At 48.9% G+C, this 24,925-nt stretch overlaps 3 protein-coding genes and 1 long non-coding RNA gene across 9 annotated transcripts; 2 read left to right on the top strand and 2 right to left on the bottom strand.

Annotated features, from left to right (window-relative positions):
- Positions 1–7,748: 7,748 nt before the first annotated feature.
- LOC147974678 (uncharacterized) lies at positions 7,749–8,252 on the top strand. Its single transcript, XM_087520111.1, has one exon. It carries the CDS (start codon positions 7,749–7,751, stop codon positions 8,250–8,252), a length of 504 nt encoding a protein of 167 aa, XP_087376237.1.
- A 7,333-nt stretch (positions 8,253–15,585) lies between these two features.
- LOC147974677 (uncharacterized) lies at positions 15,586–19,154 on the top strand. 3 transcript variants are annotated; one of them, XR_015600225.1, is made up of 6 exons: positions 15,586–15,814; positions 15,929–16,051; positions 16,126–16,220; positions 17,484–17,625; positions 17,733–17,787; positions 19,019–19,150. It is a non-coding gene; the product is annotated as an uncharacterized LOC147974677 (long non-coding RNA). The 3 variants fall into 3 exon arrangements; XR_015600223.1 differs by having other exon boundaries at positions 15,586–15,818; XR_015600224.1 differs by lacking the exons at positions 17,484–17,625; positions 17,733–17,787 and having other exon boundaries at positions 15,586–15,818; positions 19,019–19,154.
- LOC125530647 (serine carboxypeptidase-like 13) lies at positions 16,890–22,332 on the bottom strand. 4 transcript variants are annotated; one of them, XM_048695035.2, is made up of 15 exons: positions 21,496–22,332; positions 21,265–21,410; positions 21,092–21,168; positions 20,870–20,992; positions 20,669–20,771; positions 19,643–19,680; positions 19,428–19,529; positions 19,264–19,344; positions 19,005–19,157; positions 18,804–18,875; positions 18,049–18,167; positions 17,843–17,956; positions 17,681–17,726; positions 17,535–17,593; positions 16,890–17,386 (listed from the first exon to the last, which is right to left on the bottom strand). In XM_048695035.2, the coding sequence occupies exons 1-15, from the start codon at positions 21,672–21,674 to the stop codon at positions 17,263–17,265; spliced, it is 1,536 nt and encodes a 511-aa protein (XP_048550992.2). In that variant the 5' UTR covers positions 21,675–22,332; the 3' UTR covers positions 16,890–17,262. The 4 variants fall into 4 exon arrangements, 3 of the variants coding, with proteins under 3 accessions (XP_048550992.2, XP_087373805.1, XP_087373806.1); XR_015600222.1 differs by lacking the exon at positions 16,890–17,386 and adding an exon at positions 18,421–18,515 and having other exon boundaries at positions 17,542–17,593; XM_087517679.1 differs by having other exon boundaries at positions 16,890–17,593.
- A 205-nt stretch (positions 22,333–22,537) lies between these two features.
- Positions 22,538–24,588, bottom strand: LOC147974676 (lecithin-cholesterol acyltransferase-like 1). The gene is made up of 2 exons (XM_087517684.1): positions 23,969–24,588; positions 22,538–23,602 (listed from the first exon to the last, which is right to left on the bottom strand). Exons 1-2 carry the CDS (start codon positions 24,367–24,369, stop codon positions 22,681–22,683), a joined length of 1,323 nt encoding a protein of 440 aa, XP_087373810.1. The 5' UTR covers positions 24,370–24,588; the 3' UTR covers positions 22,538–22,680.
- Positions 24,589–24,925: the final 337 nt, after the last annotated feature.

The following is a 24,925-nucleotide window of genomic DNA, read 5'->3' as shown; positions in this document are numbered from 1 at the left end:
GGGTACAAGAGTGATCCAGGAGTGGATCATTGGACAGCAGTCAAAATTGTCCTTAGGAATAAGGAAATGTTTCTCGTTTATGGAGGTGATAAAGAGTTCGGCGTAAAGGGTTACGTCGATGCAAGCTTTAACACCTATCCGGATGACTCTGAGTAGCAAACCGGATATGTATAGTGGAGCATAGTAGCAACATCTACAATATGAAATCAAGATTTGCGAAGAACACACAGATCTGAATGTTGCAGACCTGTTGACTAAAACCTCTCTCGTAAGCATAACATGATCAAACCCTAGAACTCTATGAGTGTTAATCACATGGCGATGTGAACTAGACTATTGACTCTAGTAAACTCTTTGGGTATTAGTCACATGGCGATGTGAACTATGAGTGTTAATCACATGGCGATGTGAACTAGATTATTGACTCTAGTGCAAGTGGGAGACTGTTGGAAATATGCCCTAGAGGCAATAATAAAATGGTTATTATTATATTTCCTTGTTCGTGATAATTGTCTATTGTTCATGCTATAATTGTATTAACCGGAAACCGTAATACATGTGTGAATACATAGACCACAACATGTCCCTAGTAAGCCTCTAGTTGACTAGCTCATTGATCGATAGATGGTTACGGTTTCCTGACCATGGACATTGGATGTCATTGATAACGGGATCACATCATTAGGAGAATGATGTGATGGACAAGACCCAATCTTAAGCGTAGCACAAGATCGTGTAGTTCGTTTGCTAAAGCTTTTCTAATGTCAAGTATCATTTCCTTAGACCATGAGATTGTGCAACTCCCGGATACCGTAGGAATGCTTTGGGTGTACCAAATGTCACAACATAACTGGGTGACTATAAAGGTGCACTACAGGTATCTCCGAAAGTGTCTGTTGGGTTGGCACGAATCAAGACTGGGATTTGCCACTCCGTATGACGGAGAGGTATCTCTGGGCCCACTCGGTAATGCATCATCATAATGAGCTCAATGTGACTAAGGAGTTAGCCATGGGATCATGCGTTAAGAAACGAGTAAAGAGACTTGCCAGTAACAAGATTGAACGAGGTATGGGGATACCGATGATCGAATCTCGGGCAAGTAACATACCGATAGACAAAGGGATTTGTATACAGGATTGATTGAATCCCCGACATCGTGGTTCATCCGATGAGATAATCATGGAACATGTGGGAGCCAATATGGGTATCCAGATCCCGCTATTGGTTATTGGCCGAAGAGATGTCTCGGTCCTGTCTGCATGGTTCCCGAACCCGTAGGGTCTACACACTTAATGTTCTGTGACGCTAGAGTTGTTCGGAGTCCCGGATGAGATCCCGGACGTGACGAGGAGTTCCGGAATGGTCCGGAGGTGAAGATCGATATATTGGACGAAGGGTATTGGATTCCAGAATTGTTCCGGGGGTACCGGGTGACGACCAGCGTGTCCGAAAGGGGTTTCGGAGGCCCCGACAAGTGTTGGGGGGCCTTATGGCCAAGGGGAGGGGGCACATCAGCCCACTAAGGGGCTGAGCGCCCCTCCCACCCCATCTCACATAACTTGAAGAGGTGGGGGCGCCTCCCCTAGGGCAGCCAACCCTCCCGGCTTGGGGGCAAGTTTCTAGGGGTGGGGGCACCCAAACCCATCTAGGCTTTCCCCTGTGGCCGCCGCCCATCCCCTAGGGAACCCTATGACGCCTCCTCCACCCCCTTCCCCCCTATATATAGTGAGGGAGAGATAGGGCAGCCGCACCCTTCCCCTGGCACAGCCCCTCCCCCTCTCCTACACCTCCTCCTCCTCCGTACCGCTTGGCGAAGCCCTGCCGGAGAACCATGAGCTCCATCACCACCACGCCGTCGTGCTGTCGGAGTTCTCCCTCAACTTCTCCTCCCCCCTTGCTGGATCAAGAAGGAGGAGACGCCCCGGGCTGTACGTGTGTTGAAAACAAAGGCGCCGTTGTTCGGCGCTTAGATCGGAATCGACCGCGATATGAATCGCTGCGTGTACGACTCCACCAACTGCATTCTTGTAACGCTTCCGCTCAGAGATCTTCAAGGGTATGAAGATGCACTCCCTCTCTCTCGTTGCTAGTATCTCCTAGATTGATCTTGGTGACACGTAGGAAATTTTTTGAATTATTGCTACGTTCCCCAACAAGACTGTGTCTCGGTCATCTATTGATCAAACATCATGTAGTGCGAGAAATCCAATGGAGGAGATCGAGTCTTGTGGGGAAAAGTGCGCAACCTTTGCAGAGTGTACAAACTAATCATGGTTAGCCGTGTCCCCGGTTATGGACATCTTGAGTATCTGTCTTGAATTATTATGTTGATCTTATCACTTTACTTAATGAAATTGTTGGGTTATAATTATTATTTTGGGATTGAGTTAGAGGAACCTTCTCAATAATGTCATAAAATTTGTAGTTAAATAAAATATATTCCTTTGTTGTAGGAAAAAATTAGCTTTATGCAAATGATAACAGTAGAGCCTCCACCAGCCAAATATGCATGTAGTGATAGCTGTTATTTGTTCATTGCTCTATGGTGTTATCTTGCCAGCATATTCCATGTGTTGACCTACGCGGCTGCAACGTATCATGTTGCAGAATTTTCAGACGAAGAGTAAGGTGCGATAGGTCGTTGTCATGCACTCAGTTTTGCCGTGGAGTTGGATGGACTCATTTATCTTCGAAGCTTCCGCAGTTATCTTATTTAGATGGCCTTCAGCCATATTATTGTAATAAGTTCTCTTTTCGAGACAGTCATGTAATAAATGTGTGATTGAACTCTGCAATAAATCCTCGAGTATTGTGTGTGTCAGCAATACTGATCCAGGGATGACACTTAAGCACAGAGACTACGGTCCATTGGGATCGGGTCACTACACATACGCTGACGGGTCACGGGAGTTCACCATGTTGAAGAGGCCGCCGGAGATGGTGAGGAAGAGCCACTTGACTATGCAGGCGTCCATGGCAAGCCACTCGTCGTTGTCCTTCATGTCGCGGAAGTCGACGCTCCCGTCAACATGCTCGATGAGACGGTAAGAGTGGAACAGGAGCGTGAAGTAGGCGCGCCACACGTTGTAGGATGGCTAGTCGAGGATGACGGGTACATGGTCTTTGATGTGAAGCTCGTTGAGGCGGTCGGAGGTGAACATGGCACTGGCGAAAGAACCGGCGTCGGATGGATCGGCCTTGGAGCGGGACATGGTGGCATCGGGTGATGGGAAGGAGGAGGTGGTGGCTATAGGAGGAAGAGAGTAGTGGTGGCGGCTTAGGGTTTGAGTGGTGGCCGAGGGAAGGGGAGGCAGTGGCTGTAGAATAGCAGCGGCGGCGGCACTAGGGTTTGGGGAGAAGGGAGCAGTGGCGGCTCTGGGAAGAAGGGAGCAGCGACGGCGTAGGGTTTAGGGTAGGAGGAGGCAGCGGCGGCGGCTACGGGAGAGGTAGCGGCGGCGGCGGCGTTAGGGTTTGGAGTTGGTGGCAGCGGCGGCTACGGGAGGGTGCAGCGGGTGCGGGTTGCGGAAGCGAGAGGAGATTGCGGTAAAACTGATAGCATATAGAAAGGAAATGCAGTGCAACTCATTGTATTCCATGGAGTACGTCACAATATATACACAGGATGTCTTGCGTGACAAGGAAACTAATTCTACCATATTTCAAAGAGTCAACTATACAAGGCTAGAGAAGATAGGAATAGTTATACAAATATGTCACGTTCAACACCACGTAGTAACCGTATGTCTACAGTTTTGCAAGGCATTCTAGATGGGTTTTTGAATGAGAACAGTATCACAACCATCTAGTAATCAAACTGACACTCCAGGAATAACAAAAGACACATATCTGTATTGGCATTTGATATATGCGTGTGACTTACTTCCTCTATTCCTAAATATAAGTTTTTCTAGGAATTTCAATATGGACTATATACATGTATATAGACCTAGTTCAGAGTGTAGATTTATTCATTTTGATTCATATCCAGTCCATATTAAAATCTCCAAAAAAACTTACATTTAGGAACGAAGAAAATAGATCAGAGATAATCCAAGTGATGTAATAATTAAGATAAAGAAACAATGGAGACGTGATAGAGTATCTTTTGCGCTTTTCATGATCCTTGCTCCAGCGAGATAAGGGCCAGTTCTTTTGGCAGTTTAAAAAATAAGCCGCCAGAGGCTGAGGAAGCATATTTTGAGTGACGTAGATCAGCTGAGCTCCTCTCCCTCCTCACCCTCTGCGCCGCGGGCCACTCCGGCCGTGGCGGCCACCAAACGCCCCAGCCCTGCCTCAGGCGGCCGGAGGACCCGCCCCTGGCCATGCCGCACTGCTCCCAAGCGGGGGCCCCGGCCTCGCCGACCACCAGCCTGGCCTGGAGCACCCCGGAGAAGGGGGATATCTGGGCCGCGTCCAGCGGTCCGTCCCAGGTGCCGGAGACGCCTGCTGCCCCGTCGCCGCGATTCCGTGCATCGGCTGGGCCCTCCCCGTGCGGATCCGGCTCTGCTGCGGCGTCTGCCCCGGCGGATAATCCCACGCGCCCCATCTTGGGGGTAACCGCCTAAAATCCATTGTGGTGGTTCCTCCACCCCAAGCTCGGCCGGCAGAGGGAAGCATTGACGGCGCCATTGAAGAGGGATGGACGCTCCATCAATCCCGCAAGAACCGACGCGCGTGCTCGGATCCAGCGGCCCCTGGCCTGATCTGGAAGCAGCTGTCCTCCACTCGTCGCCATTGCCACGCCTCCGGCCGCGAGGCCTTTTTAAGCAGGTTCAAAGGTCTATGTTTTCGTTGCCTGATCACTCGCCATCGTAGAGTAGATTGTAGAGACCCCATGCGCTACATCATCTGCAAGCGGCAGGGGCACTACGGCTGGGAATGCCCGCAAAATCCATGAAGAAAGAGAGGAGGGGGCTCTGCTAGAGAGCGGCTTGGCGACCCTATGCGCTCGGCCTCCCCTGCTCACGGCCCCCCTGCATCCCAGCCGCTCGCACCTCCTCCTCGCCCCCTGCTGCCATGGGGCTGGCACCGGCCGTCGACCACTCCCACCGCCCGCGCAACAGCCACAAGGTCATCGCCTCCACCCCTGCGATGGAGCACCAAGTGTTTCTGCTGAACCAGCACACCGTTGTCCTCACCGCGGTGGGCACCAAGGCGCACGCTGCTAGCCCTCTGTCCATCGGACGGGCGCTGGAGAAGGAGCTGAAGATCCCACCTCACCTGTTGCGCGTGACCGCCCATGACCCCGAAGACTTCTTCGTCTTCTTCAATCTGTCGGCGCACAAGGATCTGACGGTGCGGCATAGCTCGCTCACCGTCGATGGAGTGCCGTTCATGCTGGAGGCCTAGCAGGAGGACGCCCACGCCGTGGACCAAAAGTGGATGCTGCACGTCCGGGCCGTCATTGAGAAGCTGCCCATGCAGCTCTGGACACTACAAGGCGCAGTGGAGGCCCTTGGAGACAAGGTGATCGTCGACCGGCTCGACAGCCGGACCTTCGAGCGCGCCGACACCAAGCTGTTCGCGTGCTGGGCTGGGTCTGGAACCTCTCCTTCATCCCGACCAAGCGGACGATCTTGAAGCATGCGAGGGGGGCAGGCCGCGTGGAGGAGATGCACGGCTACTCGCCACCGAGCCGCACGGTTGCCCCTCCACCGGAGCTGCTGAAGTATGACCTGCTGCTGCATGTCGACCGAGTGGAGGACTGGACGCCGTTTTTGCCGCGCTCCTCGCACTCACCGTAGAGTGGCCTCCCCTCCGACGACGATGACGATGACGACTGCCCATACCCCCGCATCGACTCTGGGGTCTGGACCGTGCACGTCAAAGATGGACGGCCCGCACAGGCCCCGGCGCCCCTGCTGCGCCCACCCCCACGCGTCTCCTCCTCTGGCTGCAAGGGGATGCCGCTGGGGGGTGCCCACAGGGATCATGACGGAGACGATCAAGGCCACCACCGATGATCGTGGAAGGAGGCGCTGCTAGGGAGAGGGCGTGCGGGTGATCACGGCAAGGCGCCCAAGGCCACCAGCAGGCACCGCAGCCGCACCCCGACGTCGAGGCACCGCCACTGTGCGCCTGGAGACCGGCCGCTCGACGCTGGTGCGCACCCGCAGGCACTCTGGGAGCTTGCCACTGGTGGCTCCAGAGGAAAGAGCAAGGAGGGCGCCTGCTCGTCGGCCTTCAAGGAAGCTGAGCCGGCCAAGGAAAAGCTGCAGTGGCCGGGGCGGGGGGGAGTCCATATCCCTGCTCGCCCACCTCGCAAGCTGCATCGAGACACTGCATCCTCCTCAACTGCACCGGCGGATGACCCGGTGGCCGAGTTCTTTTAGGGGGCCAAGCAGCAGCTGACTCCACCTAAACGCCCTAATGATTTGGCCCCGGCGCTGGACAAGGTGATCGCGGCCAAGATCAACAAGCCCCTCGATTTCGCCGACGAAGATGGGGGCAGTGGGGAATCGCTGGACCTTGGGCCGGCGCTGTCCCTGGTGCGCCACACCCCCACTACCACGACCTCGCACGCGCTCCAGCTGGGGGCCGTGACAAGGCAGGTGACTGAGTTGTAGCTGGGCGGGGGTGGTGGAAGTGAGGAGCCGCAGCCACCGACGCTTCCGTTCTTCACCAGTGCACCCACTCCGGTGATCGGCAAGCCGCCAGCAAGAGACAAGCCCCCCCCCCCCAAGACCAAAGCGACCAGTGTCCCTGTCCGAGATAGCGCGCGTCAGGCAAGCAACCCGTCATCGGTGCCCCATGCGCAGCGTGCAACCTTTCGATTGGTGCATGGCCTTGGGATCCTGGGACCTTAGGAGAAGATGACAGCGACAGCGGCCGAGGCGCTCATCTGTCGCTTCGACGAGCCCCTGACTGATGAAGACATCGCTGCGATCGCAAGGCTGACCCGCCTGGACGCCCAGGCTCTGAAGGCTGCTGCTGGCATGCTTGGTGTCGATGGAGAGGCCTCTGGCCACCCGGTTTTCCCCATGTTAGTTCAGCACCGTGGTCGACGACGACCAACCATGGGCTGGGTGAAGTTAGGGAGTAGTTTGTTAGCCGTACGGCTTGCGAGTTGTAACAGTAGTTGGGCATGGTTGCTAGCTGTTTGCCGACGGGGTTTTGGGACTATTGGTGGCCGCCGGCAACCCCCGGATGGTAGGAAAGTGTACTCGTCGTTATTTTCAGTAAAAGTAGTCGTCGTTGTTCAATCCTGGCTTGCGCCCACAGCCAGCCCCCTACGTATGACACAAGTTCCTGATGAGTAGCACAGTAGGCCCGATCATGAGTTGGAATGTCCGGGGCCTGAACAATCCAGCCCGGCGGTCCGTAGTGCAGGACACGGCAAACACGCACCACCTCGCCATTCTCTGCATCCAGGAAACCAAGCTTGAAGAGTGGACGCCAGTGATCGCCAGGGAAGTAGGAGGCCCAAGGCTTGATGACTGCATTGTTCTACCAGCTAATGGCACAAGAGGAGGCGTCGCTATCTTCTGGGACTCAACCTCGGCTAGAATCCAATCCCACACGATCGGGGAGTTCTTCATCACGGCCAAGGTCACCGTTCTATCATCAGGAGCTAGTTTTTGGTTGACAACAGTCTACGGTCCATCTGAGAGCACTCGAAAGGACAGTTTCCTGGCGAGCTAGCGAGAAGCGCCCCTCCCCGAGGAGAGCCATGGCTCCTAAATGGTGATTTTAACATCATCTACGAGGCCCGTGACAAAAACAACAGCAATATAAATAGGAGGGTCATGGGTAAGTTTAGGACGGCAATTGACGCTGGTGGCCTGCACGAAATCAAATGCAAAAATAGGCACTTCACTTGGAGTAGCGAGCGCCAGGACCCAACCCTAGCGAGCATAGACAAGTTCTTCTGCACAATCGAGTGGGAGGTCATGTTCCCGGATTTCATGCTGCACGCGGCGTCCACCTCATGCTCGGATCACTGCCCGCTGCTTCTAGCTACTGTTGCTGCCCCTAGGCTGGCGCCACGGTTCCGTTTTGAATCTTTCTGGCCACGGTTCCCGCGTTTCCACGAGACGGTGCAGCAAGCATGGCAGCGGCCAGTCCCAGCGGCATGCGCATTCGCCCGCCTGAACATCAAAATGCACTGGATAGCTAGGGACTTAAAAATTTGGAGCAGATCACTGTTTAGCGATGCAAAAATGCAGCTGCAGCTCGCCACGCTGGTGGTTCTCCGACTAGACATAGCACAAGAACGCCGGCCGCTTACACAGAGTGAGTTTCACCTTTGAAAGCTTCTGAAGCTGCGTATTCTGGGGCTGGCGGCGGTGGAAAGAGTCCGAAAACGCCAAGCATCAAGGATAACATGGCTGCAGGCAGGAGACGCTCAAACAACCTTTTTCCAAGCCAAGATCAATGCCAGGCGCAGGAAAAACTTCATCCACTCGCTGCATGGATCGAGGGGTATTGCCACCACCCATGACGACAAGGAGGAAATCGTCCGTAGCCATTTCGCTGGATCGTTAGGAACTAGGAAGAACCGACCACACACTATCGACTGGAGCTACATCGACATGCCTACGGTACAAGGTGGTGGCCTAGACAATCCATTCACTGAGCAGGAAGTGTGGCAGGCGATCAAGCAATCGCCGGCGGAGAAGTCACCGGGCCCAGATGGTTTCTCAAGTGTCTTCTCCAGAAGCTGCTGGCCAACCATAAAAAGGGATGTCATGGAGGTTTTTCATCAATTCTACCATCTAGCCGGGGATAATTTCCACATGCTAAACACAGCTGTTCTGGTTCTTCTTCCTAAGAAGGATGGCGCTGCTACAATTAACGACTACAGACCGATTAGCTTAGTGCACTCCGTCGCAAAACTGATCTCCAAAGTGCTCTCGCTCCGCCTAGCGACGGTGATCCAAAGCCTGATCTCCCCGGCACAGACGACGTTCCTCGGGACAAAATGCATACATGATAGCTACCTCTTTGTGCAAAACTATGTCAAGTCACTCCACGCAAAGAAAACTCCGGCCCTGCTACTCAAATTAGACATCTCCAAGGCATTTGACAATGTCTCCTGGGACTACCTGCTTGAGCTCCTCCAACAGCTAGGTTTTAGCGCACGATGGCGCGACTGGATTGCACTACTTCTCTCCACCTCCTCGTCGAATTTTCTGCTCAATGGCGTCCCAGGGCCGAAGATAGATCACCAAAAGGGGCTGCGGCAAGGCGAGCCCCTATCACTGCTCCTTTTCATCCTAGCCATTGATCCGCTGCATAGAGTAATCAAAGCGGCGGTGGAGCACGATCTGATCACTCCTCTACCAGGTCGTGAAGTCAAGCTTAGAGTTAGTCTCTATGCGGACGATGCAGTAATCTTCGCAAACCCAAACCAGCATGAAGTGCAAACTATCATGGAGATCCTAACTGAGTTTGGCAACGCCACTAGGCTACATATCAACCCGGCCAAATCAACTGCAACACTGATACGATGTGAACAAATTGATCTCTCTGAGATTCTCAGGAGTTTTGGTGGTTTCGTCGCCCATTTCCCCATTAGATATCTTGGGCTCCCGGTAACAACAACACGGCTTAGACTAGTGCACCTGCAGTTCCTTATTGATCGGATCAGAGCTCGATTAGCAGGTTGGAAAGGCCGCCTTCTCCCCCTGAGCAGCAGAAGAGTGCTGGTCCGCAGTGTGCTCAGTGCCATGCCGACCTTCGCCCTCTCAGTGCTGCGAGTTCCACCAAAATTACTCAAAGAAATCGATAAGTGTAGGAGGCGTTTCCTTTGGAAGCAGGAGGAGGAAACAACGGGGGCTAGCTGCAGGGTAAATTGGCCAACAGTCTGTGCGCCAACTGAGAAGGGAGGGCTTGGCATCCTGGACCTGCAAAGTTTCAGCCGAGCACTCCGGCTACGCTGGCTATGGATTGCTTGGAAAGACCCGGACAGACCATGGGTTGGCACACCACCGCCATGCGATGACGTGGACAGAGCCTTGTTTGCTGCAGCAACAACGGTGACAATTGGAGATGGCAGAACGACGTCGTTTTGGCGATCAGCATGGCTAGGCCCTGGAACTCTTGCTCAAGGCTATCCAGCCTTGTTCAAGCACTCCCGGCGTAAAAACAGAACAGTTTCAGAAGCGCTACAAAACGAAGCATGGATCAACGACCTTGAGCACGGTGATATCAACACGATACTCCCTGATTTTCTACGGTTGCACCGAAGGATCCGAGAGGCAAACATCCTGCTAAATGAAGATGAAAGGGACCAAATTCGGTGGAACATGGAGGCGAAAGGAGAATACACAGCAAGTTCCACTTACCAGATGCATTTTCAGGGACGGCACAATTCAGTCTTTGAAGGCATCATCTGAAAAGCCTGGGCTCTAGGGAAGATAAAGTTTTTTTGCTGGCTGCTGCTGCAAAACCGAATCTGGTCCAATGACAGACTTCAGCGACGAGGCTGGCCAAATGGCTATTTCTGTCAGCTCTGCCACAGGAGCTTGGAAACAAGCAAGCACATTATCTGGGAGTGTCCCATGGCTTGGAGCGTGTGGCAACAGGTGGCGTCATGGCGCGGCTGCTCCACCTTCACGCCAAAGGACGAGTGGCGCCAAAAAAAACCTTTGACAATCGTCAGAAATATAATCAGCAGGGCGGCGCCGGGGGAGCGAAAAGGAGTGAAAACCATGCTTCTTGCAACATGCTGGGAAATTTGGCAGGAGAGAAATAGATGCACTTTCAAAACAAATGTCGCATCCACATCTGACATTATGAGGGATTTGAAAAGCTCGATCGAGTTATGAAGACTCGCGGGAGCAAGCTGTATTGAGAGCCCATTCAGGGATCCTCCGTGAGATTATAGGTTATGTGAGGCATCTCTTTTTATTTTTTTTCTCCTTTTTATCCTTGGTCAAATGACCGTCATGCACACTGTTTTATTTATCATCATGTTCTCCCTGCTATGAATCAATGAAATAGCCAGCAATTGTTGGACATTTTCAAAAAAAAAATTAAGCCGCTTTCTTCTCAGCTTTTTCCATAAACCGCCTTTCTTATTCATTGGGGCTTCTAAACTAGTTATGGAATAACTAATTTAGAAGTCTCAACAAATCTTGGAAGCGGCTTATTTTTTAAACTAGGGAGAGGCGGTTTATTTTTCAAACCGCCCAAAAAAACTGGCCAACAGCTAACACCAATTTAGTCCAGTTGCTAGATTATTACTACTACATTTTTGCTTCCTTGGCTTACCGTACGTATTGTCGCGGTCACATGCCTGGTTGGTCTCGGCTAGTGATGTTCTCGATTTTTATTTTTATTTTGATAAAAATGTTGTCCTCGAATTCTCACGAACACAAACTCCATCCGCTAACACTCCCTCTGTCGTCCTTATGCAGAAAAAATTGGACGCTGAAAATTTTATGATCCCAAGGCGGGTAAAAGAACAAAAACTCCACAGTTTCTCACTACTACTTGACACGCAGCAAGTAAGCGTAGCACTCAAATTAATGGATGCATCAGTCCGCCAAGTATATTCAAGCACACTGTCATCTACGCAATTTTGTAGCTAGTGAATACACTGGCATATATGCCGTCGGCACGCGTTAAGCGGCCGCGACAGCGCCGAGCCTGCACGCGGTCCTGGCCGTGGACCCGACGGCGCAGCTTCTGCTCCTGCTCTCGTCCATCATCACACGCCCACCGACGAGACCCCGCTGCTTCATGCCGCTGAGACCTGTCGTTGTTGATGTGTCAGATACCACGCCGCTCCTTCTCTTGTCCCTTCCAGCCAGCACTTGCTCCAAAACGATGCTCCCAGGAGGGAGAACGACATCAAAAACATCGCCATCGTCCGATCCGGTAAACCTAGATCTAGGGTTTCCCCCAGAACCTCTCGATCAGGTTGACGTTACCTGCAACGACGATGCCTCGAGAAGGGAACGACGTCCGAGACGCCGCAATCGTCCGCCAAGACCGCAGTCAGGCACGATTTTCACCGGAAGCCACGTCGTCCCGATCCCGCGGCTAGCTGGAACCGAGCGGAGCCTCTCCACGAAGACGAACACCGTCATCGGCAATCCGGCAAAAATCTGTCATCTCCTCGCCAGTCTCTCCACGCGTCGCCGGTCGGCGGAAGGCCACCCCGCGGCGGATCCGATCGGGGCGTTGGATCCGCAGTCGCCACCGCCACCATCTCCGCACAGATCAGCCACCCCGCCGGATGGGGCGCTGCCACCGCCGCCGTCCACAGGGCCGCCGCCACACGGCATGGGATCGACGCCCCAGCTGCCGCCTTCGGATCTCACAAGAGGGGTCGCCCTGCCTCCTTAGATGAGATCACGCCGTATCCACCCGCCCAGGTGCCTTCGGCACCGAGCCCGCTGCCACTGCAGCCCACGCCGGCGGTAGCGGCGGCAGAAGGAGGGGGAAGGGGAGGCCTGCGGTGCTAGGGTTGAAGGACCCCTGGCGTCGCCCAGAGGGAGGCGACGCGAAGGGAGGGAAGGGGTATTCTCGATGAGGAATAGACTTCGAAAACATTCTTGGCCGATTTCAGCGCTCTTTTTAAAAGTTCACGTAGACCATGATTTGGCCAATCTCTCACTTTTTTTTTGAAGAAATGGCCAAACTCTCACTTAAGAAGACAATCAGCGTTATTCGTGTAAGTTGGGCCTTGCAGCTTGCGCCGCTTTGGGTAAATTATGGTCTCATCTACCCGACAAACATTAGCACTAAGCAAAAGAAGGCTAATGCGCCTACAAAAACTAGGATCAGAATATCCGGCGAACGTCACAGGCATGAAAAATCGAACATTTTTATGCCAAATTATGTTCGCTGAAGATATCAAGTTTGGTTGATGAACATGACAAATCCGTATAAATTAACTTTTAAACTAAATTTATCATCATCGCACCCATATAAATTGTCATGAAAAATGCCATTTTTCATGCCGTTTCAAAAAGCAAAAGAATGCTGATCAGCCGCTGTCCAGCCGAACAAAAACACACCGTCGTTGAATGGAGAAAAACGGATACTTGGCCTGGAGTCCGAGGGAAAAAAGAGTCGCCGAGCATGCATGTCCGCCCGGCCGATAAAGGTTGGTGCAGCCCGTTCTTTAATGGCGACGGTCAAGAAAGCCGACAACCTTGAAATATTATTGATAATCCCCAAGGCCGGGAAAAGAACAAAAACTTTATAATTTCCCACTACTTGACACGCAGCAAGTGAGCGTAGCACTCAGAATCGGACGCATCAGGCCGCCAACTACTTCCTCCGTTTCTTTTTAGTCCGCATATAAAATTTGGTCAAAGTCAAATTTTGACTAAGTTTATAGAAAAAAATATCAAGATTCACAATATGAAATTAATTTTTTAGATGCATCATGAAATTAATTTTCATACCATATATATTTAATATTGTAAATGTTGATACTTTTTCATACAAAATTGGTCAAACTTTACAAAGCTTGACTTTGACCAAATCTTATATGCAGACTAAAAAACGGAGGGAGTATATTCAAGCACACCGGCATCTATGCCGTCGGCGCGTGTTAAGCGGCCGCGACAGCGCCGGGCCTGCGCGCCGTGCTGGCCGTGGACCCGACGGCGCAGCTCCTGCTCCTGGGCGGCCCGGCGCGCGAGGCGGCCCTGACGAGCCGCCGGCCAATTGGTGGAAGTGGAACCCCTGGCTCCGGCTCCGGGACACGGCCGCTATGTCCACCGGCCCGCGCCCCGCCGCGCAGGCCGCCATCCGGCTGACGTAGAGGTCGCGCGCGCGGACCAGCGCACGGAACGGCGCCCGCACGCACCGCCCCAGGACGGCCAGCGCGCGCACGCCCCTGCTCGCCGCCGCCGCCGACATGTCTCTGATCGATGGCAACGCCTTGCCGTTTCTTAGCGCCCGGGAGACGACGCCACTGGCTACGCGACGTCGGGCAAATTGCAGTGCTCGTGCTTGTCGCTGGGGGCTGGGGCTATATATGAGCTGGTCGGCGACTCGTTCTCAGCGAAGTGACGTGACGCGTCGTAGGTGGAGGGCTGCGGAGCACGGGAGGTCTGACTCGCACTCACTTGGTCATCCGTTTGGATTTGGCCGGTTCAAATCGGACGTGCTCTGGCGCGCATCGATATGGACAGAACCGGCCCTGGGGAGGGGCAGGGGGGAGACCGCCCCGGGCCCCCGAAGTCTAGGGGCCCCCTCCCGGTCAATGTTGCCCATGGGCTAGTCAGGTACGTATGTGTATATGTGCAGGTAAATCCATCCGACGAGAGAAACGGGAGCACCTATAGGCCGCTCGCTGCGGCAAAATGCCGGCGCTTCGCACAGGAGCGGCTAGCGTGGGCCGGCCCATTTACAGTGGCACGCGGCGGAACGTTCCCAAGATGGAAAATCGCAAAAAATAAAATAAACGCTAGCGCTGTAACTCGAACATGCGACTTTGCACTAATTGGCCTGCCGTGCAAACCACTGCCATGTAGACATTCTCATGTTCAATTAGCAGCGCTACAGTTAAAGTCTACAGATAATTTATAGGGTCGAACCGACGACCTCCTACAACTGAATTTTTCAAAATTATGAATATTTTCTTCAAAATAAAAACACTTTCCGAATTTTCATACAAATCTTGTAAAACAGGAACATTTTGATGATGTGAACAAATTTGAAAAAGGGGAACATTTTCTTGAATTTGTGAACAAAAAATAAAAATGTTTATGTTTTTAAAACTTCCAGAACATTTTTTGAATTTGTGATTTTTTTAAAAACATGAACTATTATTGAATTTGTGAACAAATTTGGAAAGCTGGAACATTTTTTTCAATTCCCAAACATTTTTTGAATCTTGAGAACAAATTTTGAAATGGTGAACAATTTAAGAAAATCCTGAACAAATTTGGAAGCGCGAACAACTTTTTAAAGCAGGAAATTTTTTGAATCTTGAGAATGTATTTTGAAACTGAGAGAAATTTTGAAAAATTCCAAACAAATTTGGAAGTCCGAACAATTTTTTAAAGCACGAACATTTTTTGAATCTTGAAAAAATATTTTGAAGCGGCGAGAAATTTTGAAAAATCCCGAACAAATTTGGAAGCGCGAACATTTTTTGAATATGTGAACAAAAAATTGAAATTCAGTACATTTTCTGAATTTCAGAAGTTTTGTACTTTTTTGTATAACGAGAACAAATTTTGAATTTTGGGAACATTTTTTCGAAAACTGAACATTTTTTGGAAACATGAACAAAATTTAAAATTTTGTTTTAAGGAAGAGAAGAAAAGAAAATCATAAACATTTTGTAAAACTATGAACATATTCTGAAAAAGAAAAATAAACTTAGAAAATAAATTAAAACAAGAAACAAAAAACGAAAAAATGAAAAAGAAACAGAAACGAAAAAAAGAGAAATAAAAAAACAGTAGAAACCCGAAAAAGAACCAGAAAAAAACGATACAGAAAAAAAACCCGGTTCAGGGAACCTTTTGGAAGGTTCCCAAAACCGGTTTGGACGCATTATGTGTGGGCCGGCCCATTTGCGTCGCTCGCTGCGCTGCCCCTGTGCGATCGCTCGACAGTTTGCCGCAGCAAGCGGCAAATATGATTTTCCGAGAGAAACTGCCTCCTTCTTCTGTTTTGTTTGCGATCCAAGAGGGGGGCCCTCAAGAGATGTGGAGCCTGGCCCAGCGCATGGCTGACGGCCTGACCATCGGACACATACAGCGAATAACCCATGTATCATTTTTTCCAGCCAAACGATCACGTCAATCTCCAGTCCCCCAATCCATCGCTACCGATGCCGCCGCCGCCGCCGCGGCCACGATGGAGGATAAATCTGCAGGCTCGTCTTCACACCCTGGTAGGTAGGGATCCCTTTGCTCTTTTTTGGATTGGATCCCGTCAGTTCGTATTGATTTTGAGATTTCTGCCCTTCCTTGCTCTACACTGAAAAAATTGTAGTCCCCATGAGCAGGATTTCGACTGTCTCCAAGGCATTCAGATGGTCCCTCCCATATAGAAGATTTCAATTTGGGTTTTTGGATCAGGAATTCAGGATCAAAGTGGACACAAAATGATGCTTTTGTATCTGCATATGGTACAACTAATACAATGAATCTTCTGTTCATTTCTCATATTGCTTACGGAATTTAACCCATTATCCGTATTAAGCCTTGAAGATGGTTTTTGTGCTTCATAAGATACCAAAGAAGTCTTATGAAAAGAACATGTATAAGGAGGCAGTGGATGTTTTGATAATGGCCCAGGTATGCTTCCTTTATGTGATTGTTTTTGTCCTACTGTAAGAAGCATGTGCATCTTATAAATAGATATATGTTGACAAAAACGATGTGAGGTCCGTAAATGTCTCAAGATAGATTCTGTTTGGCAAATTTACACATTGAAAAGAAATTATTGAATAAGTTTGATATTCATATCGTCATTGGAACCTTTACATTTACAAAGTTAGAAATAAAATAAGGTAATATATAAGGGCCCTGATTTTTGTTTCGCCCCGGGCCCCCGAAATATCAGGACCGGCCCTGGATATAGACGTTGCGTTGATGAATCCAGCAACGATGAATGTTCATCTAATGAAACTCAAGATGAACTTAGGGCGTATCACACATGAGTTGGTCTGACTCCCGTTATCGACTACCCCCTTCCTCTACCTTAGGACGAAGGGAGTAGTATGTGTATTAGTTTGACGTGCTACTTGATAATTGGAAAAGTTTTGACTTAATCTTGCTCAATAGACTCTGCGATCTATAAGCCGATGACCTATGGGTTGGTTAGTTACTTTGATGTTTATTGTCAATGCATATTTGAAACACCCGAACTCGTATATGGCAGTATATAATTTGTATTTTCCTTTGATGTGCTGTGGATGGGACCGGATTCATGCTTTGTACTGGCATAAATGCATGGGGAATACATTTTACGTATACTAATTATATTGGCATCATCCTTATTAACATAATTCGTCCATGTAATTCACATCCAAAGTTGAATGGATAAATCTAGCCTTGATAGGGACGCAGAGTTTCTGAGCCCGAGCTCAAATGAGCTCGGGTGAACAGTAAAATCGAAAACAAATAATTTAAAAAAATCTGATTTTTTTTGTGACAAACATTGACAAAAGTTTCAAGTGCCTGCAAAATTTTGTCATGGAATCACATTCCTAGAAGACATGGCAAAAAAAATGATACTCTAAAAATGCTACTTTCATGGAGCACTAAAATTGTTTTTTGCCATGCCGTACAGGAATGTGATTCCATGAACAATTTTTGTAAGCACTTGGAACTTTTGTCAAAAAAAATTCACAAAAAAATCAGATTTGTTTCTGATTTTACTGTTCATCGAGCTCATTTGAGCTCGGGAGCAGAAGGACACTTTTCCCTTGATAGATGCTTCTCTCCCACACCAAATCTTTCTAGGAAGCAAAAATAAAGTTAATTTAAAATCAATATTGAGTTCAACTTTTCATGTGTGGATGAAGAATAACATAAAAATAATATGTGTTCATACAGAAAATAATGTGGTCAGAACATATGCCTCAGAGAGGCTCATTGTTCAACCACCTTTGAGCCATGCCGAAACATTCTTTAGGCCGGTACTCTGGAGCAGTATGACCAACACCCTGTACAAATAACGAATCATGCTCTCAATCAGGTTAGAACTTGTATGGTTCCTCATGGACATGATTTTAAAAGGAAAATAAGATCACCTTCACTGTGGCAAATGTCATATTTTTTGTGTATTCTATGGTAAATCTACAGAAAAGAAAAGATGCATCCCATGTCAAAAAGAGTGGGGAGAAAGCCAGTACACAAGGTATGTGCCATGAAGTTTTTCTTATATTTGAAATAGGGAGATAGAAAGACTTAACCCAGCAGCCTGCCCACTAAGATGCCATGCCCTCCAGTCATCAACGATTGAAAAGTTCAAGGATTTTATCCATGCTTGTGTGCCAAGAAATGGTGCCTCGAGATCATGATCTCCGCTGCCCTCAGAAGTTGTTTTAGTTATGAGGTGCGCAGGAACATTTTGAGCCAATGTGATCAAGTAAAAAAAATCGCATGCCCTTGTTTTTACCTATACACAAGTGCACGATAACCCCTCGTAGTAAGGTTGAGATGGTATGGTATACTGCTTGGTATCTCATATGTGTAGGGGAGCCCTATGTTGCATTGTACCCACTCACTGGTTGTTCCCTATTGCCAAATTAACTTTCATCAATGGTGTTCCAAATGTTGTGGATTGGAAAAAAGAATGTCATGTGTGCTCCTACATGGCATCTGTGTTAAGCTAAAAGATGAACTTTGAATCTCAACTTTTCCCCAAAATCTGATTCGGTATGGAAACTTTGAAACCGTCTAAAGAGAACCATAAACTTATGAATTAATAAGTTGTGTACACTTCGAAAAACAAAATGCAAATAAAGGCATGGATAAAGTTGCCAGTTACCAATCTTCTCCTTTTAAGCCGGTCACCCCTCGCTTTGACCTCCCACTGTTAGCAAACTTTTGCATGGTATGTATCTCGCAACCATGCAAGTGAAACTAGTTTTATTGGATATCATGTCAGTGCAAACCAATTTGATGTCAATTGATGCTATAAAAGTGTCTGGTGTATTTAGATGTTTTAAAATTTGCATGAGTAAAGATAAACTTGATGCAAAGTCCAGGCTTCAAAAGGTGATGGTTTTCATTACATTTTTCTACTTCTACAACAATTTTTTTACCCTATAATATGTCCAATTTTAGATCTAAAGAAGTTAAAACTGTATAATGATACATTTGAATGCATACTCTGTGAAATAAGTTTCATGTAGAACACATAGTATGTACCTCCTTGATCCCAAGAGCCTTTCTAGTCATGTTGTTGTTCATCCAAAAGTAAGCCAGATAGTAACCATATGTCTGCAGTTTAGAAAAGAATTCCAGATAAGTTTTTGCTATGAGAAAAGCATCATATGACATTTTTCAGATTCATCGATTCATCATAATACGTATATCGAATTGACACCCCATGGATGAAGAGAGACTAACAAGACAATCTATAGTTGGACGTGCAGGTGGCTTGTTTAACTTGGTGGATTCTTCCAACAAAAACTTTCTTCTTGAAGCATCATCTATGGTGTTTGGCGCAACAACATCACATTTTTTGTACAAGATGTGCTCAATTGAAATTTCAGAAATGAGCTGTGATAGAAGAGAAGTGCATTAGAAGATGTTGGCAATACCATAGTTCACAACAACAAAGCAATACATGAATCTTACACTTTCTTTTGCGAGGAATGAATCTTACATTGTTGATAGTATGCAGCACTTCAACACACATTTCACTAACATGGTTAACATAATCTCCTTTGCAGTTCTTCACTGCAGTCTTCACAAAAGGAAACCATGCTATAACTTCTTAGATTGAAGCACACTGCAAAAATTTGTTGAAGCATGCAAATGTGCCATCACCTCATATATTTCATCAGATATTATCCCAAAGCCATAAGCACTTGGAACTTTGTAATTTTCATCAAACTTTGGATCTGTTATAGGGTTGCCAACCATATATCCCTAAAAATAATTGCATTAACATTGCAAAAGAAAAAAAATACATGATCTCACTCTCTTTTTCATTCTGTTGCCATTATCGATATTAAATGTTCAAAGGATAGATAATAACTTGCCTTGAGATTGATGGTAGGTTGCTGCCCCATGTCAATTCCTGGAGGATATTAGAATCAAGAGTTAAGTCCACATTGCCCCCCTCAACTTTGGTTGAAGTTTGAAATTACCCTCCTCGGTTCATACAACAACTCTAGAAAAATGTCCTGATACATCCCCCCCCCTTCATGTTTTACCAGTTTTGTCCTATGTGGCGGCGAAGACATCATCACCATGTCATGTGCTCTCTCCTCTTTGTCTATGTTAGAATATGAGGCAGCAAGATAAAAATGTTACTTTATCATAAAAGTGTGCAAATAGTTACAAATTTAAACCATCGACTCAATAAATTGTGTTAGTTTTTCTATCATTTTTTTATTTTCTCAATTGCTTGGAAAATTTCATCCAAACTTCGAGGTAGAAATCTTGAACAATATGTGTTTTAAATAGTTTCTCTAAGAGAGCTTAAATTTTAGTAATTGACTTAGAGAATCATGTGTAATATTCTGTAGTACTCTGAATGGTTTGAAATTTTGATCCAAATTTGAGGTGCCGTTTTAACATATTTTTTCTCATCAACTATTTTTCAAAATTAATTGAGCCTTCTGCCCGGTGAATTATTTTTCTCTTTTGTAAACTAAAACTTATAGGTCGTATGAAATATGTTCCAAAAGTTTCAATTATGTGAGATTTTTTTATAATGAAGAAAGAAGATGTTGTGACGATCAAGATGTGGCTTCCATGCAGGCAACACCAATGGAAACTGGAGGAGGGTTATAATGTGGGGCATATTTTGATGGTCTTGCACACAATGTTAGTAATCTGAGCTCCATGAACAGTTGAGGAGGAGGGACCCATGGACTTTATCTCTTGAATCAAAATCAGAGTTTTATAACTTGAAATTTTGCGGAAAGACATGATTTTCTAGTTCCTTTCGAACCCTTTGTCGTACTACATTCTGGAGTGTGCATAGAATTGCAATGTTCTAAAGAGTTACTCCCTCTGTAAACAAATATAAGACGTTTTAGATCAGGGAGTAACAATTATACCTTCTGAAATGCCTTGTGCAATAAGTGGAATCACCTTTCCAGCATATGAATCTCCACCAATGTAGAAAGGATTTGAGAGGAATTGCGGATGATCCGTGAACCACTGTACATAACCATGCATAGAGCGGACAATAATCAACGCTCGGACGTTCTCCATGCAAAACAATATGACAGTACGGCATCAGCGATGCCTCTCATCACCTTATTCAGAAATATTTGGACTTGCGAAGATGATGAGTAGTCCCCAACATCGTAGCCTTTGGGATCACGAGCGAACGAAAAACCGGAACCGACCGGTGAATCCAACAAGAGTATGTTTGCCATCTGATCGAGAATTGTCGTTAGTAAACCATAAAATTGACCAAAAAGAAAATTCATTAGGACGAACATCTCAGTTACATGAATGATCATCAATAATCTTACCTTTGTCCATGAATATGGGTTATACACCAACTCCGGCAAACCGCCACTATACGGCGCCAACACAAACTTGAGAGGACCTACGGTGCAAAACAATGATGGATAGATGTATATGAGCAGCAACTACGTGGTATAGTACGCATGTCAGAAAGTGGAAGCCGGCTTGGTGAACTGACCAATTTCAAAGGCCAGGCCCATGATGACCGAGCAGCGGGGCCCACCAGTGAGCCACAGGAGCAGAGGGTCGGTGCCGGGGCTCCTCTCCGACTCGACGAAGTAGTAGAAGAGCTCCGCCCCGGTCTCCTCCTCCACGCCCACGTACCTGCATCGCACGGCCACTCCGGCCATGAGTCCGGCGCCATTTCAACCAAGCTTTTAGTTGTGGAGGTACAACGCCTAGAGCTTACCCTGTTTCAAGGTTGAAGGGCAGAGGCCCATCGAATCCTGGCAGGTGCGTGACCGCCGCCGAGGCCGGGCGTGAGAGCGGCAGGAGCAGGAGGACGGGAACGAGATGCAGCAGCAGCGGCGGCAGCGACAAGAAGTGGCGTTGCCCGGCGGTACGCACCCGGAGAAGCTTCAAGGACATTCTCTCTCTCTCTCTCTCTCTCTCTCTCTCTCTCTCTCTCTTCCTTTCTTTGGGCCTCTGGGCACGTAGCCGTGCCTGTACTGCTGCCTGCTGCTCGAATCCATTTGGATGCGTGGAAGGTATTGTCACGTGGAAATGGTTGGCATGTCACCTTCTTTTCGAAAAGGAAAGCTCGCCTGCTCACTAATTGACGTCGACAGGAGAATGTTTTCTCGACCAGAATACTCCTATATACGTAACATGTAGAGATGAAAAAACAGTACATATATACGCTACAGAGAAAGGGTGAAGCAGGATATTCAAGCTCACTGTGGACAAATCAGAATTCAGCTTCTTATTACAAACCGGGCTAATTCCCTTTTTGTTTAGTCACATGATGGAAATGCAAGATTTTGTACGAGTACAGGAAACAGGGAAGGAAAAGAGCGAATCCCCATTGTACATACACAAAGTATTTCCTCCGTCTTAGAATGTAAGACCATTTTTTACATCATTATAGTGTCAGAAATGATCTTATATTGTGAAAAAGAGGGAGTAACTATCTTAGAGGCATCTCTAACTGAGTTTAACTCCTTAAACGCCTTTTCAAACTTGAACTCAATTTTTTATTGAAAAAGAAACTCCTAGAATCCGACGAGTTTAAAAAACATGGGCCTAGGTCTCGTCCTATTTTTGCCAATTATGACAACTTTTATCTTAACTTTGCTTTTTTAGCTCTGAGCGAGCTTGTACCGTATCGCAGACTTTTTGGATATTTGCTTAATAAGATGGCGGCATGCATCATTATGATGAAGAGGATGAGGATAATCCTCCGCTTCTAAAATAAATATGCCCCCCGCGCCCTATTTCGACTCAACACTAGATGCCTCTTTGTTGAACCCTTGTTGAAGTCAATAAGAATATGGTTGATCTCTACTCCCATCTGGCAAGTGCCACTAGCTAGCAAATCTCAACAACATTTTTCCTATTTTCCCAAGGAAAAAACTCTGAAAAACCTATTGCAAACCTATTTATAAGACTGATAGGTCGTGGTCGTGGCGTTTAGGTTGATGGAATCAAGAATCCTGAGGATCTGGTCGAGGGCGCTCTTGTCCTTGAGGATGCCCATGTGCGAGACCTTGGGCAGCTCCACCACCTCGAGGACCTGCGCCGGTGAGTCGGACCAGGCCTTGATCGGTCCCATGAGGCTGGCGAGGTTCACCGTCCCGTCGCCGTCACCGTACACCACATTGACGGGCCCCGCGTCGAACCCCTCGTCCCCGAACACGAGGCTCTCCACGGTGTCGACGCCGGTGCCCACGAGGCACGTGACCGGCACGCCCGGCTCCGGCAGGACCTCGCCGAGCGGCCGTATCCGCGCCCGGTACGGCTCCACCCCACCGGCGAACCCAATGTCGTTGAGGAACTGTGTGACGTTCTTGGCGGAGTAGGTCCGGTTGTGGCGCTCCGACACGACGAGCGTGGTGTTGCCGAAGACCTTGGGCGTGGGCAGCAGCCAGAGGTTGCTCTCGGAGCTGCGCTGCTCGTCGCGGATGAGGGAGGGGTCGACGAAGGGCACGCCGAGGGTGTTGCCGAAGGCGAAGGTGAGCATCTCCTGCACGGAGCCGCCCCACGGCGCGGACAGCGTCACCAGCCGCTTCACGTGCGCCGCGCGCCAGGCGGGCGGGGCGCGCGCCAGGAACTGCAGCGCGTAGAGCCCGCCGAGGCTGTGCGCCATGAGGATCGCCGGCCTCCCGCCGTTGGCCGCGCACGCGGACTCCACCAGCAGCCGGAGGCGCTCCATGTACGCGCTGCCCACCTGCGAAGGGTGCCCCGGCGCGGCCAGGCCGTAGCGGAAGTCGTAGGGCGCGCCGAAGAGGTCGCGCCCCTCCTCGTACCCGGCCTTCTCCAGCGTGCTCGCGAGGACGTCCATGTACCCCGTCAGGACCCTGCATAACAGTTTTCGCAACGACGTCATTGCCATTGCTGCATTGCGACATCCGCATCATTTTTCTTTACTTCTTAAAAAGAACATAAGGTTTTCATTTCATCTTTTTTCCCATCACCCCTTCATCCAACTTTCCATGCATAATTTACTTACTTTATGAACCAATTCCATTTTAATTTACTTATCAAACTTCTAATCGAAATATAATGTAATTCATGTCAGAATTTGATGAACATTTATTTACACAATTAGCATTATTACTGACAGGTAAATGACAAGCTAAAGTATTTAAATATTTATATTCCGTTGCGGCATTGTTCTATAGTTGACATATAAATAGATAGAAGAAGAAGACGATCTTGATTACTTGAGGGTTGGGTCGAGGTAGCGGAGGGTGGAGGTGGAGCCGAAGTCGTCGACCCTGGTCAGCACGCCGGGCGCGTTGCGGTAGTCGTCGGCGTCGCGGTCGTAGTAGAGCATCATGCGCTCGGCGAAGCAGCGGGTGAGGGACGCGACGACGACGGACGGCTCGAACCACATGCGGAACCAGCCGCCGCGGCCGCGCACCAGCGGCCACACCCGGCAGGTCAGGCTGGACGGCCTGTAGTCGTCCGTCAGCCGCGCCTCCAGCTGGTTGCCGCCGGAGCCCGGGATGAGCACCACCGGGTGCAGCAGCTGCCCGCCCGCCGACGACGCGCTCAGCGACAGCATGGTGGTGACCACGGCCGCAGCCAGCAGCACGACCATACGTGGCGGATTTCTCCCCATGGCGAGTGTATGTATGATCGGATTTTGGGTTTTCTTGCTTGTCTCTTTGCTTGTTTTGGGATTTGGTGGTCGCTGTATTGTGTGGCGATGCTTGTGTCTTGGGATCGACGGATGGCTTGGAGAGTTGGAGTGGCTAAAAAGGCAGGGCGCGCGTACGGTGGAAATGGTAGTTACGTCGTCCTTGGAGCGGTCGGTAGTCTGGCGTGCGCTGTGAATCTGCGATCAATTCGCGTCTAGCTACTTACTGCTTAATCACGCCCAGTACTGCGTAGCCGCGTAGCGTTCCTTGGTAGCCTACCTGCGATTTAAGTGGGGACAGTGACCAGACACTCACTGCACAGGCTGCGTTGCTGCTACTTGTTACTATGCGCCGTGCAATCGATTGCTCTGTTCATACGCACCCAGCTTCGACCATCTCTACCCCTCGCACTAAATAACTTAACCCCTTTCTAGTCTTTTCCGCAAAAAATTAGCGCCCCAAAACTTGACAAGTTTTTTTCTTCAGAAAACTACCAATCTATTCATATTAGCGCCTGGTCGGTCTCGGCTAGTGATG

Source organism: Triticum urartu, chromosome 4A (assembly GCF_056163025.1).
Source record: "Triticum urartu cultivar PI428250 chromosome 4A, HENAU_Tu73, whole genome shotgun sequence".
NCBI lineage: Eukaryota > Viridiplantae > Streptophyta > Magnoliopsida > Poales > Poaceae > Triticum > Triticum urartu.
The sequence above is the reverse complement of the archived record's forward strand: the minus strand, read 5'-3'. Positions and strand labels throughout refer to the sequence as shown.